Source organism: Staurois parvus, unplaced genomic scaffold (assembly GCF_062004578.1).
Source record: "Staurois parvus isolate SC_StPar_1 unplaced genomic scaffold, SC_StPar_1.0 ptg000249l, whole genome shotgun sequence".
NCBI classification, from domain to species: domain Eukaryota; kingdom Metazoa; phylum Chordata; class Amphibia; order Anura; family Ranidae; genus Staurois; species Staurois parvus.
Window position 1 is genome coordinate 5,806,023 of NW_028318045.1, and position 13,337 is coordinate 5,819,359.

At 41.8% G+C, this 13,337-nt stretch overlaps 1 protein-coding gene across 2 annotated transcripts in view; it reads right to left on the reverse strand.

The window, feature by feature from the left end:
- The window catches only part of CREB3L2 (cAMP responsive element binding protein 3 like 2), a 97,395-nt gene that overhangs the window by 10,025 nt on the left and 74,033 nt on the right, over positions 1-13,337 (reverse strand). For both annotated transcript variants that reach the window (XM_089680695.1, XM_089680696.1), the window contains exons 3-9: positions 12,610-12,785; positions 12,194-12,281; positions 8,787-8,974; positions 4,519-4,665; positions 4,020-4,078; positions 1,968-2,036; positions 80-179 (exon numbers count right to left, since the gene is read on the reverse strand). In XM_089680695.1, the coding sequence (XP_089536821.1) occupies positions 80-179; positions 1,968-2,036; positions 4,020-4,078; positions 4,519-4,665; positions 8,787-8,974; positions 12,194-12,281; positions 12,610-12,785 (827 nt within the window). The remainder of the gene's footprint in view (positions 1-79; positions 180-1,967; positions 2,037-4,019; positions 4,079-4,518; positions 4,666-8,786; positions 8,975-12,193; positions 12,282-12,609; positions 12,786-13,337) is intronic.

The following is a 13,337-nucleotide window of genomic DNA, read 5'->3' on the forward strand; positions in this document are numbered from 1 at the left end:
GAACATAAGGCATGGTGGAAAGGAGGTAGAGTGACTTTGGACTGGAATTTATACAATGGGTGTTAGGACTGATACTCACCATAAGGCAGGTACCAGTTTGGGTGCTCGCTGCTTTGTATGAGCGGTTAACTTTGCCAGCTACCATGGCCTGGAGACGCTGCAGCTGCTGCAAGAGGGTCCTGTGGAAGAAAGATAACATTGAGGAGCATTAAAAGGCAGGTCAGATCTGAAAACAGACTTTAGTTACAGAGGGGCTTATTGCTATTGCATCACATCATCGCAGCCCTTAATAACTTAGTAATCACCTATCGTTTTCCAATTTCTAAAAGCCTTCACATAGATATTATTATTGGGGTACTTGGACACAGTACTGATGTTTAGGCATTCCTTCCCGAAATTGCTTGTGTTTATTTTGCACATATTATCTCTCAGAATGGAATTTTAACAATCAAGTTAATAGTTTATGTGCATATTTGCTCACATATGCAAAAAAAATAAAAAATACTGACAGGCAACTCAGATGTCTGTACTTTTTTATGTGTGTGTGAAAATAATGGGTTAAATTTAGATTAGTAAAAAAGACACTTGTATATCTAGAAAAGATGAGCTTTTAGGCAGCAGTGTGCAAAAGGGGATAATACAGAACTGACACACTATCCACCAGTTAATGCAATACATTACAAAATAAAGGGAGACAGTATAGTTACAATACAGGTGGGTTAGGCATGCCCTGCTTGTGAGAGCTTACAATGTAATTCTGATACTGAAGTATTAAAAGATGGCAGAGAACAGACAGATGGCTGAGAAAAATGGTGCAATATGTCCAAACTATGCCCAATAAAGCAGTGGCATCACCAACATACCAAAGTTAGGCAAAACGCAGGGATAATTATTGCCACAAATGTGTGATACAATAATGTTCCTTGCATCACATCACAAATTTGTCGAGAAATGTCCCTGTGTTTTGAATACGTTTGGGGTGCTGGTGATGCCAATGCTTTGTTCTGCTTGGTTGCACGGTGCCAACCATTTTTTCTGTAACTGCAGCACCCATTTTTGAATGTGTTTCAGCTGTATTGAGTGCATTGGGTCATACAGACTCATACCAAAATATGCCCAATTTACATTTACAATTTCAGCAACAAAAAGTCTAGTAAAGTCTTTAAACCTCTACAAAATCTATCTACTAAAGTACAATTTAATGAATTGTTTCTTGCTGTGCTATAACATGCTATACTATGCATTAACATGCATTGCGTTAGGGTAGTCAATTTAAATCAATGGTCTGCCAACGCACCCAAACGCCCTGACAATCAGACGAGCAATAAAAGTTGTAACGTAAGACACTCTAGTGTGTTGTTGTGTTATGCAGCTCACTGGAACATGTGTGTCTGGATGCTATTCAAAATAAATGGAACCACAGCACATGCAACATGTGCTTCTATATGGTACTACAACCCATACCTGTAATGGATCTGTATACAGTATGGATCACTTTTCAGCCACCTGGCAGGATGTTCATGCTTTTTGACTCGGGGGGGGGGGGTTTAGCGCTAGACCAAATAATATCTGCATCTTCCTGTTTTCTTTAGGTTTTCCAAGCAAAACGCTATCTGTGCAGATACTTTGAGCTAAATACTCTTCTGAAGACAATGCAATCTTAACAAGCTCTGAAAGTGATTTCTAATAACTACAGCACAATATGTTCAGAATACCAAGTTTGGACACTAGGGGGCACCATTACACTACCATAAAAGCATCATCTGTAGTTAATGTATAGACCAGGACCAGTCTTTCCCTAAATACTATACTTGTGTTACTCGTGATACTTGTGTTACATGGCATAACACCCAATTAGAAAACTGCTTGCAGCATTTCACAAGCAGTGAACATACCATAATGCAGCGATAGGGACACAGAATTCTACCCGCACGATTATTATCAGAGAAAAGGAAGAGTTATCTTACCTGTTAGCCGTTTCTAGAACTTCCACTTTCTTACGCAAATCGCTGTTTTCTGAAGAACAATTTTCCACCCTGTGGACACAACAGAGAGATCAGTCAGAGGGAGATACATTACAGTCACTAGGTCCAAATGATGTCATAAAAGCTCTAACAGCGACCTATTAGGGCTTCAGTTTGTGTTCTGTTCACACAGTGGTGAAGAGAGCTGAAAAAGGGAATCAAAAATGGGTCTGCCATGTTCCAGTACAGTTCTGTGCAGAAAAAAATGCAGCATGTTCCACATTTTTTTTCTGAACCGGAAACTGACTGGAACTGACTGCACTGGTGTGAACTATGGCCATTGGAATACATGTGGGGCAGCACAGTGGCTAAATGGTTAGCATGTCTGCCTGGCAGTACTAGGGTCTTTGTATTCATATCCCAACCATGGCACCACCTGACTGGAGTTTGCATGTTCTCCCTGTGCGGGTTTCCTACGGGTACACTGGTTTCCTCCCACACTCCAAAGACATGCTGGTAGGTTAATTGGATCCTGTCTAAATTGGCCCTAGTATGTGTATGAGTGTTAGTTACAGACTTTAGATTGAATGCCCCTTGAGGGTTAGAAACCGATGTGAATGTACTATGTGTGTGTGTGTAAAGCGCTGCATAAATTGATACTGCTAGAAAAGTACCTGAAATAAATAAATCATACATGGAAAACACTGCATTCATTTTTCATGCAGAAAAAAAGCGCATTGAACTGCATCTAATAACTAGCCCTAGGTGTATGTTTAGGGAAAAAAATATGTATATTCAGTACATCTCCACAACGCATTTCCCCCTATTTTGTCTTTTTAAAAAATAATGCTGCAAGAACAGAAAAATACCTGTCAACCTGCTACAAATCCAGTGAGTTATATGTAAACCCTCACCTTGTAAAACAACCCATTCAGTTTAAAACAGAACTGAAAGGCAAAACATTTGTGTATACATACAAAAAACATTATATCCACACCTTTTTTCACGATTTATCACATACCCTCTAAGCTCCTTATGGAGCTGAGAACAGAGAGTTGGGGGAAGAGAAACAGCAGCACTCTGAACTTCCCAGGGAATAGCTGTGCAGGGGGCCTGATCTATGGAAGAGAGCACACTGAGTTCCCAGCATAGCAAGAGAATTGACCACAGTATGTTCTCATGCTTAGTGTGGTCAGTTTTAATAGGAAAGCTGAAGGACTGGCAGGAACATCAGGGATTTCACACACAGGAAACAATACAAAGAGAACAGGATACTTTTTCAAGTATATGGTGCAACAGGCATATATCAGGAATATGAAATGTTGGTTTTCCATATTCTTTAAGCTCGGTATTCATTTTTCCTCTCAGCTGGCAGGCTGAAAAACAACCCCCAAAAATGGATTCCCCATCAACACAAATGAGGTTTATGGAGGACTCCTCTCTGCTGTGCTATTGTATTCTGGCAGTGGGGACTCCTCCACTGTCAGAACACAACGATCAGCACTGTACGATGGCTGCAGCAGCTGATCAAGTTAAAGTGTTCCAACATTTTCACTCGACAGAAGTTGATCTACCAATCGACTTCTGTTGAACAGAGAGGACCAGGCACATACAGAACGAACATTCGGCTGGTCCCTGCTGAATTGGCTGATTTTCAATCCATGTGTACTCATAGATGTAGAGAAAACTGTAGAGATAGAGCATAACCTCTGCTGCACTGAAATCCTTGAGTTCTCCCTGCTGGACTACAAAACACCCCCTTTCTGTTATGAAGGTGAGGAGAGGGGGAGAAATGTTCTAAAGTTCAGCATTGGCAAACAATGTTGCTTTGGATTTCAGTACTGCAGAGGTACTGCTCTGTTAGCTCACTATAGGAAGTTAGGAGATCAATGGATTTCATCAGGTATTTTTCTGTACTTACAGCACTTTTTAATGAGAAAAAAACACGGGGAAATGTGGTTATTGCAGAAATGTACTAAACTTTTTTTTTCAAAATTTTGCCCAGAAACAAACTTTATAAACTTGATATAGTACAAATTACTGCATGCCAATTACCTCTTTTCCAAGCTGTCCATGTATTCTTTTTTCTTTCTTCGACTTTCCTGGGCTGAGATCTGCAGAGATAAACAGATATTAATGTTATCTCACTGCAAGTAATATTAGATGCAGACATTGTGACTTCCATTAAATACAAAATGACTTTCTTGCCCCGATACTCTCAAACATATCTGGTAAACCCAAAAACCTGATACACGTCATGTGATCAGCTCCCAGAGCTGGCTCCAGGGAGAGACAGTGGACAATGGATGCCCCATAGTAAGTCTGTGGGTGAGGTCACTGCCCAGGCACTGCAGCCATTGTCCCTGACCAGACCAGAGCACCCTTAGATTAGGTAAATATACATATCTTTGATTTGCAGGATAGATCACATCGGGCTGGAATGGGGGTGGGAGCAAGTTTATGCATAGATATCATTAGTCCGGACTTCTTGATCAGACAATAGAAAACACATATGCTAATAAATACTATTTACAAAGATCGGGATTTCATTGACCTTGTTCTTAATCTTCCGGCGGATTTTCTTCAGAGCTTTTTCTTCAGCCTTAGAGAGGGGCAGTTTGGTGGGGATGGGGTATCCCTCCGCTATAAGGGTCCTCTTCTCTTCCTCGGTGAGGATTAGGGGTCCTGTTCCTTGAAGCTTCTGCAAAGAATTACAATGAGATGTGTTAAAAGGAAATGAATATTAAAATTATTAGAGACTCATGGGGGAGATGTCTCAAGGTATTTCTTAACTCATTAAGAAGGTGGAAATGGAGTTTGTTGGACTGGATAGCAGTATGACTTAGGAAGATGTGTTTAAGGACACCATTGAGAAAGAGAATTTATGCACAATACACAGTTAAAATGTGATTTTTGTCCATAGTTCGGTTCTAAGAAACTCTGCAGGGAGAAAATGCTATCTATGCCCAGCCGCTGGAGTAAGTGTGAGTCACTGATGAATAGGACAATTGTGTTCTCAGAGCCAGTATGGGGGAGAAAAGGCTGTACATTGAGTCATCAAATGACCATGAGCTTCCTACTGCCAGTTTTCCACTGCAAGCCTTTTTTTCCAGAGCTCTGTATAACACGGTCTAGTATTGACAGAATTCTCCATCCAGGGCATTCTCTCTCAAGATCTCAGCAACCTGATATTAGCTTGGATAAATCTACTAATATTATTTGTCGCCAATGTGCTAACATATTCCGTGGTGCTTTGAAGAGAATGGCAATGAAGTATATGCTACAGGGGGGCTTACATGTTTACTAAAGGATTACAGACTGTCCACCTAACATGGTAAATGTTCACTAACAGGGATGTGCAATTCTTATCGCCCGATGCCTGGGACATGTAGTTCTGGGAGCTGGGCAGGTAGTTTGTCTTTTAGCCCTGCTGCGGGCAAGCACCTGTCAGGTGGAAGCATTCGGGTGGCATCCGATTGCTTCCACACAGGCCACAGTGTCAGCCTCTCCCCCCTGCCCGCTATATGTCCCGGGCTCCGCTTGCCCACCTGCGGGTCCGGGACTGTGCGCCGGCGGGATGTGCTATAGGGGAGGGAGGAGAGCGGACACATCCGCTCCCCTTCCCTTCTTCTCCTGACCTGGAAGTCATGTGACGTCACTTCCGGGTCCCTGTTTGACACACTCCCGATCTTTCCCGGGAAAGAATGTAATGCGGTGCAATGTGCACTGCATTACATTCAGTGGAGCACAGGGGAGACATGCAGAGTCTTTTAGACCCTGGATGTCTCAAAAAAGAGAACCTGCCACCCAAAAAATAATCACATAGGGGGCTTTTTGTCCCCAATGTTTAAAAAAAAAAATTAAGTAGAAAAAACTTTTTTTTTTAAATGGAAGTTACACCCAAGCATAAACCCCCCCTTCCCAAAATTTTCAAGGCCCCCCCACCCCCATATATATACAGGCACAAACAAAAAAGCACACGCTCTAGTGCCTGCACATGAAACGTTGATTGCAATACACGTCACATATCGCCGCACACGCCAGAATGAGAGCAATAATTCTAGCACTAGACCTCCTCTGTAACACTATACTGATCACCTATAAGGGGTTTTAAAAGTGTCACCTGTAGAAAATATAGGGTAATAAAGTTTGTTGCCATTTCACGAGTGAACACAAATTTAAGGTTTGACAAGTTGGATATTTATTTACTCGATGCAACCTCATCTTTTATATTTTACAAAAAAATTGGATAATTTATTGTTTTTTGTGCCCTAAAATTAACTTAAGTGTATTTTTGACTGAAATTTTGCATTTCCTAGACTTTTGTGATAATATCGTTTGACATAAAAAATGAAACTACCGCTATTTTATTCTCTAGGGTCTCTGCTTTTAGAAAATATATAACTTTTGGGGGTTTTGTGTAATCTTCAGACCTTAAATTATTTTTTAAACATGTGAAAATAACGCAAAAACAGCTCTGGCAGCTAAATGGATAAAGGATAAGCCCGACACTCCCCTTTCCTGAAGAGCACACAATCGGTGCTCATTACACTGCAAGGTCTCACTCCTCCCTGCTAGTCCCCGGGTGTTGTGCTGGAGAGAGGCAGGGAGGGGAGAAGGAGATATACAGCGCAATGTTAAAAATATTAAATGTTTAATTTACCATAAAGCCCCTTTTGTTTTTAAAGGCCCCAAACATTACTTACAGCAGATTTAAATATGGTTTTGGTTAAAATTTATGTTTTTTTATCAGGACGAGTGGCATGAGGGACAAGTAGACTGAGACACTGATTTAGTCCCTGGACAAGTAGTTTTTTTTTAAAATTTCCACAGCCCTGACCAAGCTTATTCAATGAGATGAAACTGTGTTCATTTCAATCATCCGATCATCTGCAAGAAAACATCCTGAATTTTTTTTTCTAATTTTCCTAGCACAAGATTGGACTTTCAAAGTGAACATGACTTCATCGTATTTAGAGCTATCACACTTTGAATGACAATTGTGCGGTCATGCAACACTGTACCCATATGCATTTTTTACCATTTTTTTCAGACCGATTTATTTTGGTGGTATTTATTCACCGCTGGGATTTTTATTTTTTTTGCTATGTAAATGAAAAGTCCAAAAATTTTGAAAAAAAGTGTTTTTCTTATAACATTTAGCAAATAAATAATATTTCATCATAAATCTTGGCCAAAATTTATTCCGTTATCTTTTTAGTAAAAAAAAAAATAAGCCAAATTAGTTTATACCCAAAAATTATAATTTTTAAACATTTTTATTTTTTTTTTTTAATATTATTTATAGTTTTTTTTTTACATACTGTCACCCTAGCAGTACAGTGTCACCATGGTGACACTGTACTACTTGTGGGGGGTGATGAAGATTTTTTTTTTTTTTACACTGATTGCTTTTACACCCATATAGGATGTAAAAGCAATCATTTCTCTTTCTCTCTGTCTGCATTCTTGCAGTCATTGAGAACTACTGAGTGAGCTGTGATTGGTCACAGCTTGTCACATGGTACAAGGCTGTTGTGGATAGCCTTGTACCATGTGACCTCTGTGATCATTCACATATTTCACACGCAGTAAGCAATGATGTCAGAAGTGACATCTTGCTTGCTACTTTGCATGTGATCACTGATTGGCCAATTAGTGATCACATGATCGGGACCTCTTACAGAGGTCCCGTCCGACGATCGGTGTTTCACTGTGTCCGGAGGACACAGCGGGCACTGGATCGTGGTGCTGCACGCTCCCAGGGAACGCACACAAGCAGGGTGTGGGGAGGCCGTTTATAAACAGCCACCCGACCCTGCAGTGCCACAGTCCGGCCGTTTATATACAACGGCCGGACGGGAGGTGGTTAAACTAAGTGAACATTCCCTTTGCTAAGTGAACATTCTATGTTCCTTTAGTAAAGAAAATCCCCACCCTTTTCCATTAAAATGTCTTCTTTAGCTACAGTCCAGTGACTTTGTCTAGACTGAGATAATATCATCAGTCTGCTGCAAGAAGGATTAAGCATTTGCTCCGTCTCCTCTCCCCCAAAAATCAGACAGCAACATTTTAACATTGAGAGGTTGCAGCAGGAGCTGATCTATGTCAGACATTTGTGAACACATCTAAGAACTGCACAGGCACCAGCATTTATAAGACTATGGGGTTTATTTACTAAAGCTGAAGAGTGAAAAATCAGGCTCACTTCTGTATAGAAACCAATCAGTTTCCAGGTTTTATTGCCAAATCTTAATTGAAAAAGCGGAGGTTAGAAGGCAATTGCTTTCTATGCGGAAGTGAACCTGATTTTTCACAATCCAGCTTTAGTAAAATAAAGCCCTATGTCATCTTTCAGCTGTGATCTCAGTCCAAAAAGTAAATTGTGACCCTGAATGATGCCCGAACAAGGCTGTCAATCTAGAGAGAAAAGCAGATGAAGGCATTGTTACTGTGGTTTCTCGGAGAGCGAATACCTGGAAGTGTCACACTTACATAGAGAACATGAAAACTATATCTAATTTTAGGTTCACTTCAACACCACGTTTGAGGCTCAGTAGTGCAGGGCATACTATCTTTTGCAAAATGATACTCATGATTACTTCCAGTTTTGCTGCACACAATACGCATGTTCAGGGCTGCAAAATACACTTCCGATTTACGTAACCTATTTCCTCCACCCTGAAACTAAAGGAGCCATAAAACCCTGCTCCTAACATCAGCCTCCTTAAAGCACTGTGATACATAACTGGCCTGTACAACCTGCGGAAGACCTTTCATATGTGTGTACCATACACTGCAAAGAAAATAAAATGTACTTACATGTGGAGCAGTCAGAAGAGGGGAATTCGAGAGTGCTGAGGGGCTGCGAGCTGTCACTTTGCTCCCGGACTGTGATTGGACAGGACTGGAGGGTGGGAGGGACCGGCTGGGGCTCTGGCCTCCTTCAGAATCACTCCCATGGCTGCTGGGAGGAGTAGGGGGCAGCTGCAATGTGTCTGATGACGCCTCTAAAAAATAGAAAAATATTTTTCAATGACAACAGTTAAATTGCAGTGGTGTAACAAAGCCATAGTAGCCCTGGTGGCTGCTCTGGGGCCCATGGTAGGAGGGGCCCTATTATGGAAATGTTACATATAAATTTAACTGTGAAGCTTCTGTTAAAAAAAGAGCTGCAGCCAGAACTTAAAGTGGAGTTTCACCCAAAAGGGGAAGTTCCGCTTTAAGGACTGCTCCCCCACTCCCCATTAAGGATTGGCACCTTTGGGGGTGGTTACCCGAATTTGACAGGTACCTGCTCCCACTTCCAGTCCGATCGCCTAGGCGATTGGAAACGGAAGGTGTCCTCCCTCCCTCCCTGTAGTCTTTTGGGACACATGCGAGGTCCCAGAAGACTACAGGACCATTCATGAAGCGCAGTGCTACTCGTGCATGCGCAGTGGGTACTAGGCTGTGAAGCCGCAAGCTATCACAGCCGGGTGCCCACACTGAAGATGCCGGTCTCCTGGAATACAGGACGGCCAGTGAAACGGCCTGCGGGGGACACACCACGGGACCGAGGGACAGGTAAATGTCTGTTTTTTAAAAGTCAGCAGCTACAGTTTTGTAGCTGCTGACTTTTATTTTTTGACAGGGTGAGTGGAACTCCGCTTTAAGGCTCCGTTCACATCTCACAGATGTGACACAGGACAGCTTTTTTTGCGCATTCCCAAAAATTGCATTTAGGGCACATCATTAATTTTAATTAGTGAAATGCACAAAAAAAGTCCTGACAGTTTAAAAATCACTCCACTAAAAGTTATGGAACTGCAGTACCATGTGTTTTGGCACAAGTCGAACATGAATGGCACCACCACACATCTGCAAAGGGGCAGTGCGTTTTAGTGCATTGTGGGAAAGTGCCCAAATTTTGCCCATGATTCCTAATTATGCCCCTGAATTGTAGTTGTTGGAGTTAGCAAAATTTATTGACAGCTAGATTTATATACAACTTAAAGAAGAATTCCAGGTATGGATTTTTTGCATTGTCACATTGATCCAGTTTGGAGCATACCTGTGGGATCCCTCTAGAAGAGGTGGTAGACACTGCTACTACAGAGCTTTCCACTAGTTTCTGGGTCCACTGCCGAGTGGCTGTAATGTTACATTCTGAAATCAGGAAGTCGGCCATTGAGAGATTATTTTGCATTTTCTCAATGAATGCAAAGTTTTCTCTGACTGGATGAGATGTAAAGACATCACACTCTCCACCTTTTCCAATCAGATAATGCTTTAGATTAATTGAGAAAATGTCTATGCCCTGCGGCTGACCTCCTGTATTCAGTAAGCCGCAGGGCAGCCACTCGGTGTCTACTACAGTGATTTCTAGCTTCTAGGGAGATCTCACAGGTATATTATATACATATTTACATTGGTCCAAGCTGGACTAATGTAACTATGTAAAAATATTCATACCTGGAATTATTGTTTAAAGATAATTTCCTAAAAGGCAAAAATAAATGTTCTTTCAGTACTTATCTATTAGTTTTACTGGTCCCTTCAGCTTGCTTAAAAAGTTAACTTTAAGTGATACCGAATATGCCGTTACACAGGAGTTTTAGACACCCTTCAAGCCTTATAGCCATCTCTTTATACCGTCTCCTTCTGCAACAGTATCTCCTGGCCACCACTAAAGGGAGCTCCTCCTTGCAATTTATTTATTTATTTTAATATAAGGATTTATAATCAAGTAAAATTAAGAAGAAATGATAGTGCTCTTATTACCTCAATAATACCAATGGGTACTTGTGTATTGGACAACTATAGTCCTGTCTCAGCAGGGAGTGTCGGAGCTCTGCAGAGAGACCATTGCTTCCACACAGAGAGCAAGGGTCCTTCTCTACACCTTGCTGGTGTGTACAGGCTTTTCTACTCAGGCTGTGACTGTTTTATAAAGAAAACAGACTGTGACTTTTGTCCTGATACACCTGTAATTCATTTCTCTGATTTATGTTTAATCTGTTCTATTACATTTTCATAAAGACATTTTCCAGAAAGAAAAAGAACATTGTACAGTATATCACATATTGTATATATCAGAGGAATAACATATAACATTAGCACAACCACAGTGTGTAGAGAGCTTCATGGAATGGGTTTCCATGGCCAAGCAGCTGCATCTAAGCCTTACATCACCGAGTGCAATACAAAGCATCGGATGCAATGGTGTAAAGCACGCCGCCACTGGACTCTACAGGAGTGGAGACGTGTTCTCTGGAGTGATGAATCACACTTCTCTGTCTGGCAATCCGATGAATGTGTCTGAGTTTGGCGGTGGCCAGGAGAACGGTACTTGCCTGACTACATTGTGCCAAGTGTAAAGTTTGGTGGAGGGGGGATTATGTTGTGGGGTTGTTTTTTAGGGGTTGGGCTTGGCCCCTTAGTTCCAGTGAAGGGAGCTCTTAAGGCATCAGCACAAAAGACATTTGAACAATTTCATGCTCCCAACTTTGGGGAACAGTTTGGGGATGGCCCCTTCTTGTTCCAACATGACTGCACACCAGTGCACAAAGCAAGGTCCATAAAGACATGGTGAGTGAGTTTGGGGTGGAGGAACTTGACTGGCCTGCACAGAGTCCTGACCTCAACCCGATAGAACACCTTTGGGATGAATTCGAGCGGAGACTGTGAGCCAGGCCTTTTCATCTGACATCAGTGCCGGACCTCACAAATGCGCTTCTGGAAGAATGGTCAAACATTCCCACAGACACACTCCTAAACTTTTGGACAGCCTTCACAGAGGAGAAAGCTGCAAAGGGTGGGCCAACTCAATATTGAACCCTACGGACTAAGACTGGGATGCCATTAAAGTTCATGTGCGTGTAAAGGCAGGCGTCCCAATACATCTGGCAATATAGTGTGTGTGTATATATAGAACATATATATATATACTGTATATATCAAGCCCGAAATAACTATATAAAGACTATGTAAATGAGTGTACACTAAAGCAAACCTGATATTCATTACCTGATTTGAACTGAACCTTGGGTTTTGTGACCCTTAAAAAAAGAAAATCCTGAGACTAAGAATCCCATAAGGTACAAACATGCCTGTTGCACAAATTTTAATTTATTTTGTTTTTTAATATGCATTAATCAATGCTTCAATATGTTGCAGTGCTCACTATTTTGCTTTACTGTATGTTTTGTTGTTCTTGGCGTAATGCCCTGTGTTTGGGAGACACTTACGCTCTTTGGGACAGAGGTTGAGGAATTGGTCCACTTCGTGCGGCTCCAGCTTAATTTGGGGCAGAGATTTGGGACTCAGGGGCTTCATCTGCAAACAAACAACAGAACAGATGTTACCACTTCCTAGAACCTCTGCTAGAGAGAAGCTAATTCCATAAACTGATCTCATACTCATTACATCTTTGTCTATCTGAATTCTTTGTCTATTATCCCAGACTATGCTATTAGAAGTGTCATATTCTGACCATTCACATACAGTTATACTCATAGAGAGTCATTCAATAAGTCGGTGGTAAGACCAACAATGATGTGCAGTACTCAGTTAACCATCAAATCAGGCTTCAGCTTAGTGAAACTAAAGAAGTGAAGTAGAGGAGACTGACGCACCACTGATCCCACACACACACAGTTCCTACCTGGTCTGACTCAGGCAGCTGTGGCACTACATCTACTTCAAGAGGTGCGGTCATTGCATTAGCCGTCAAGGTGACCGAAGGGGCGAGACCTGGGTTTTCCTGCATAGGAACCTCCATCTTTATTTTGGTGGAAGTGATCTGTCCTCCAAGACACCAATCCTCCCCAGCAAGATCACCTGTAAAGACCAAAACACAGGATTAGTATGAAGAAACTTAGCAAATGCATGAATACCAGTCAAGGTGTACTTAAAAGAGAAGTCTGGCAAGTAAAAAAACAAACATACATACACACCTAGGTGGATGCAGCATCAATCTGATGCTGCATCAGTCCTCTGTTGCCTCCAAGACTGAAAACTGAATGATCAAAGACTGCTAATCACTCAGTTCTCAGTCTCCAGTGAGTAGAGAGCCGGTGACTGTCAGTATCCGGCTCTCTGCCCCTCCAGCACTCACTGGTCCAGGCATCAGGATGGATCCCAATATTAAAGTAACTCCAGAGCCTGGACTGACAGAGTGATATCAGCTAACAACGGACTTTAGCCTCCTGTTGGCTGAATACAGGTCATAAAAGTGCACTCCTGTGACCCACAAGAGAAGTATGGCCAAAAGAGCTTTGGCCCTACTTTTCTTTTAAGAAGACCATTCTGAACCCACGGAGGGTAATGCGAAAGGTTCAAAATAACAATTCGGCCTCCCACTACTTCATTGCTCCATCACAGCTCCTTGGA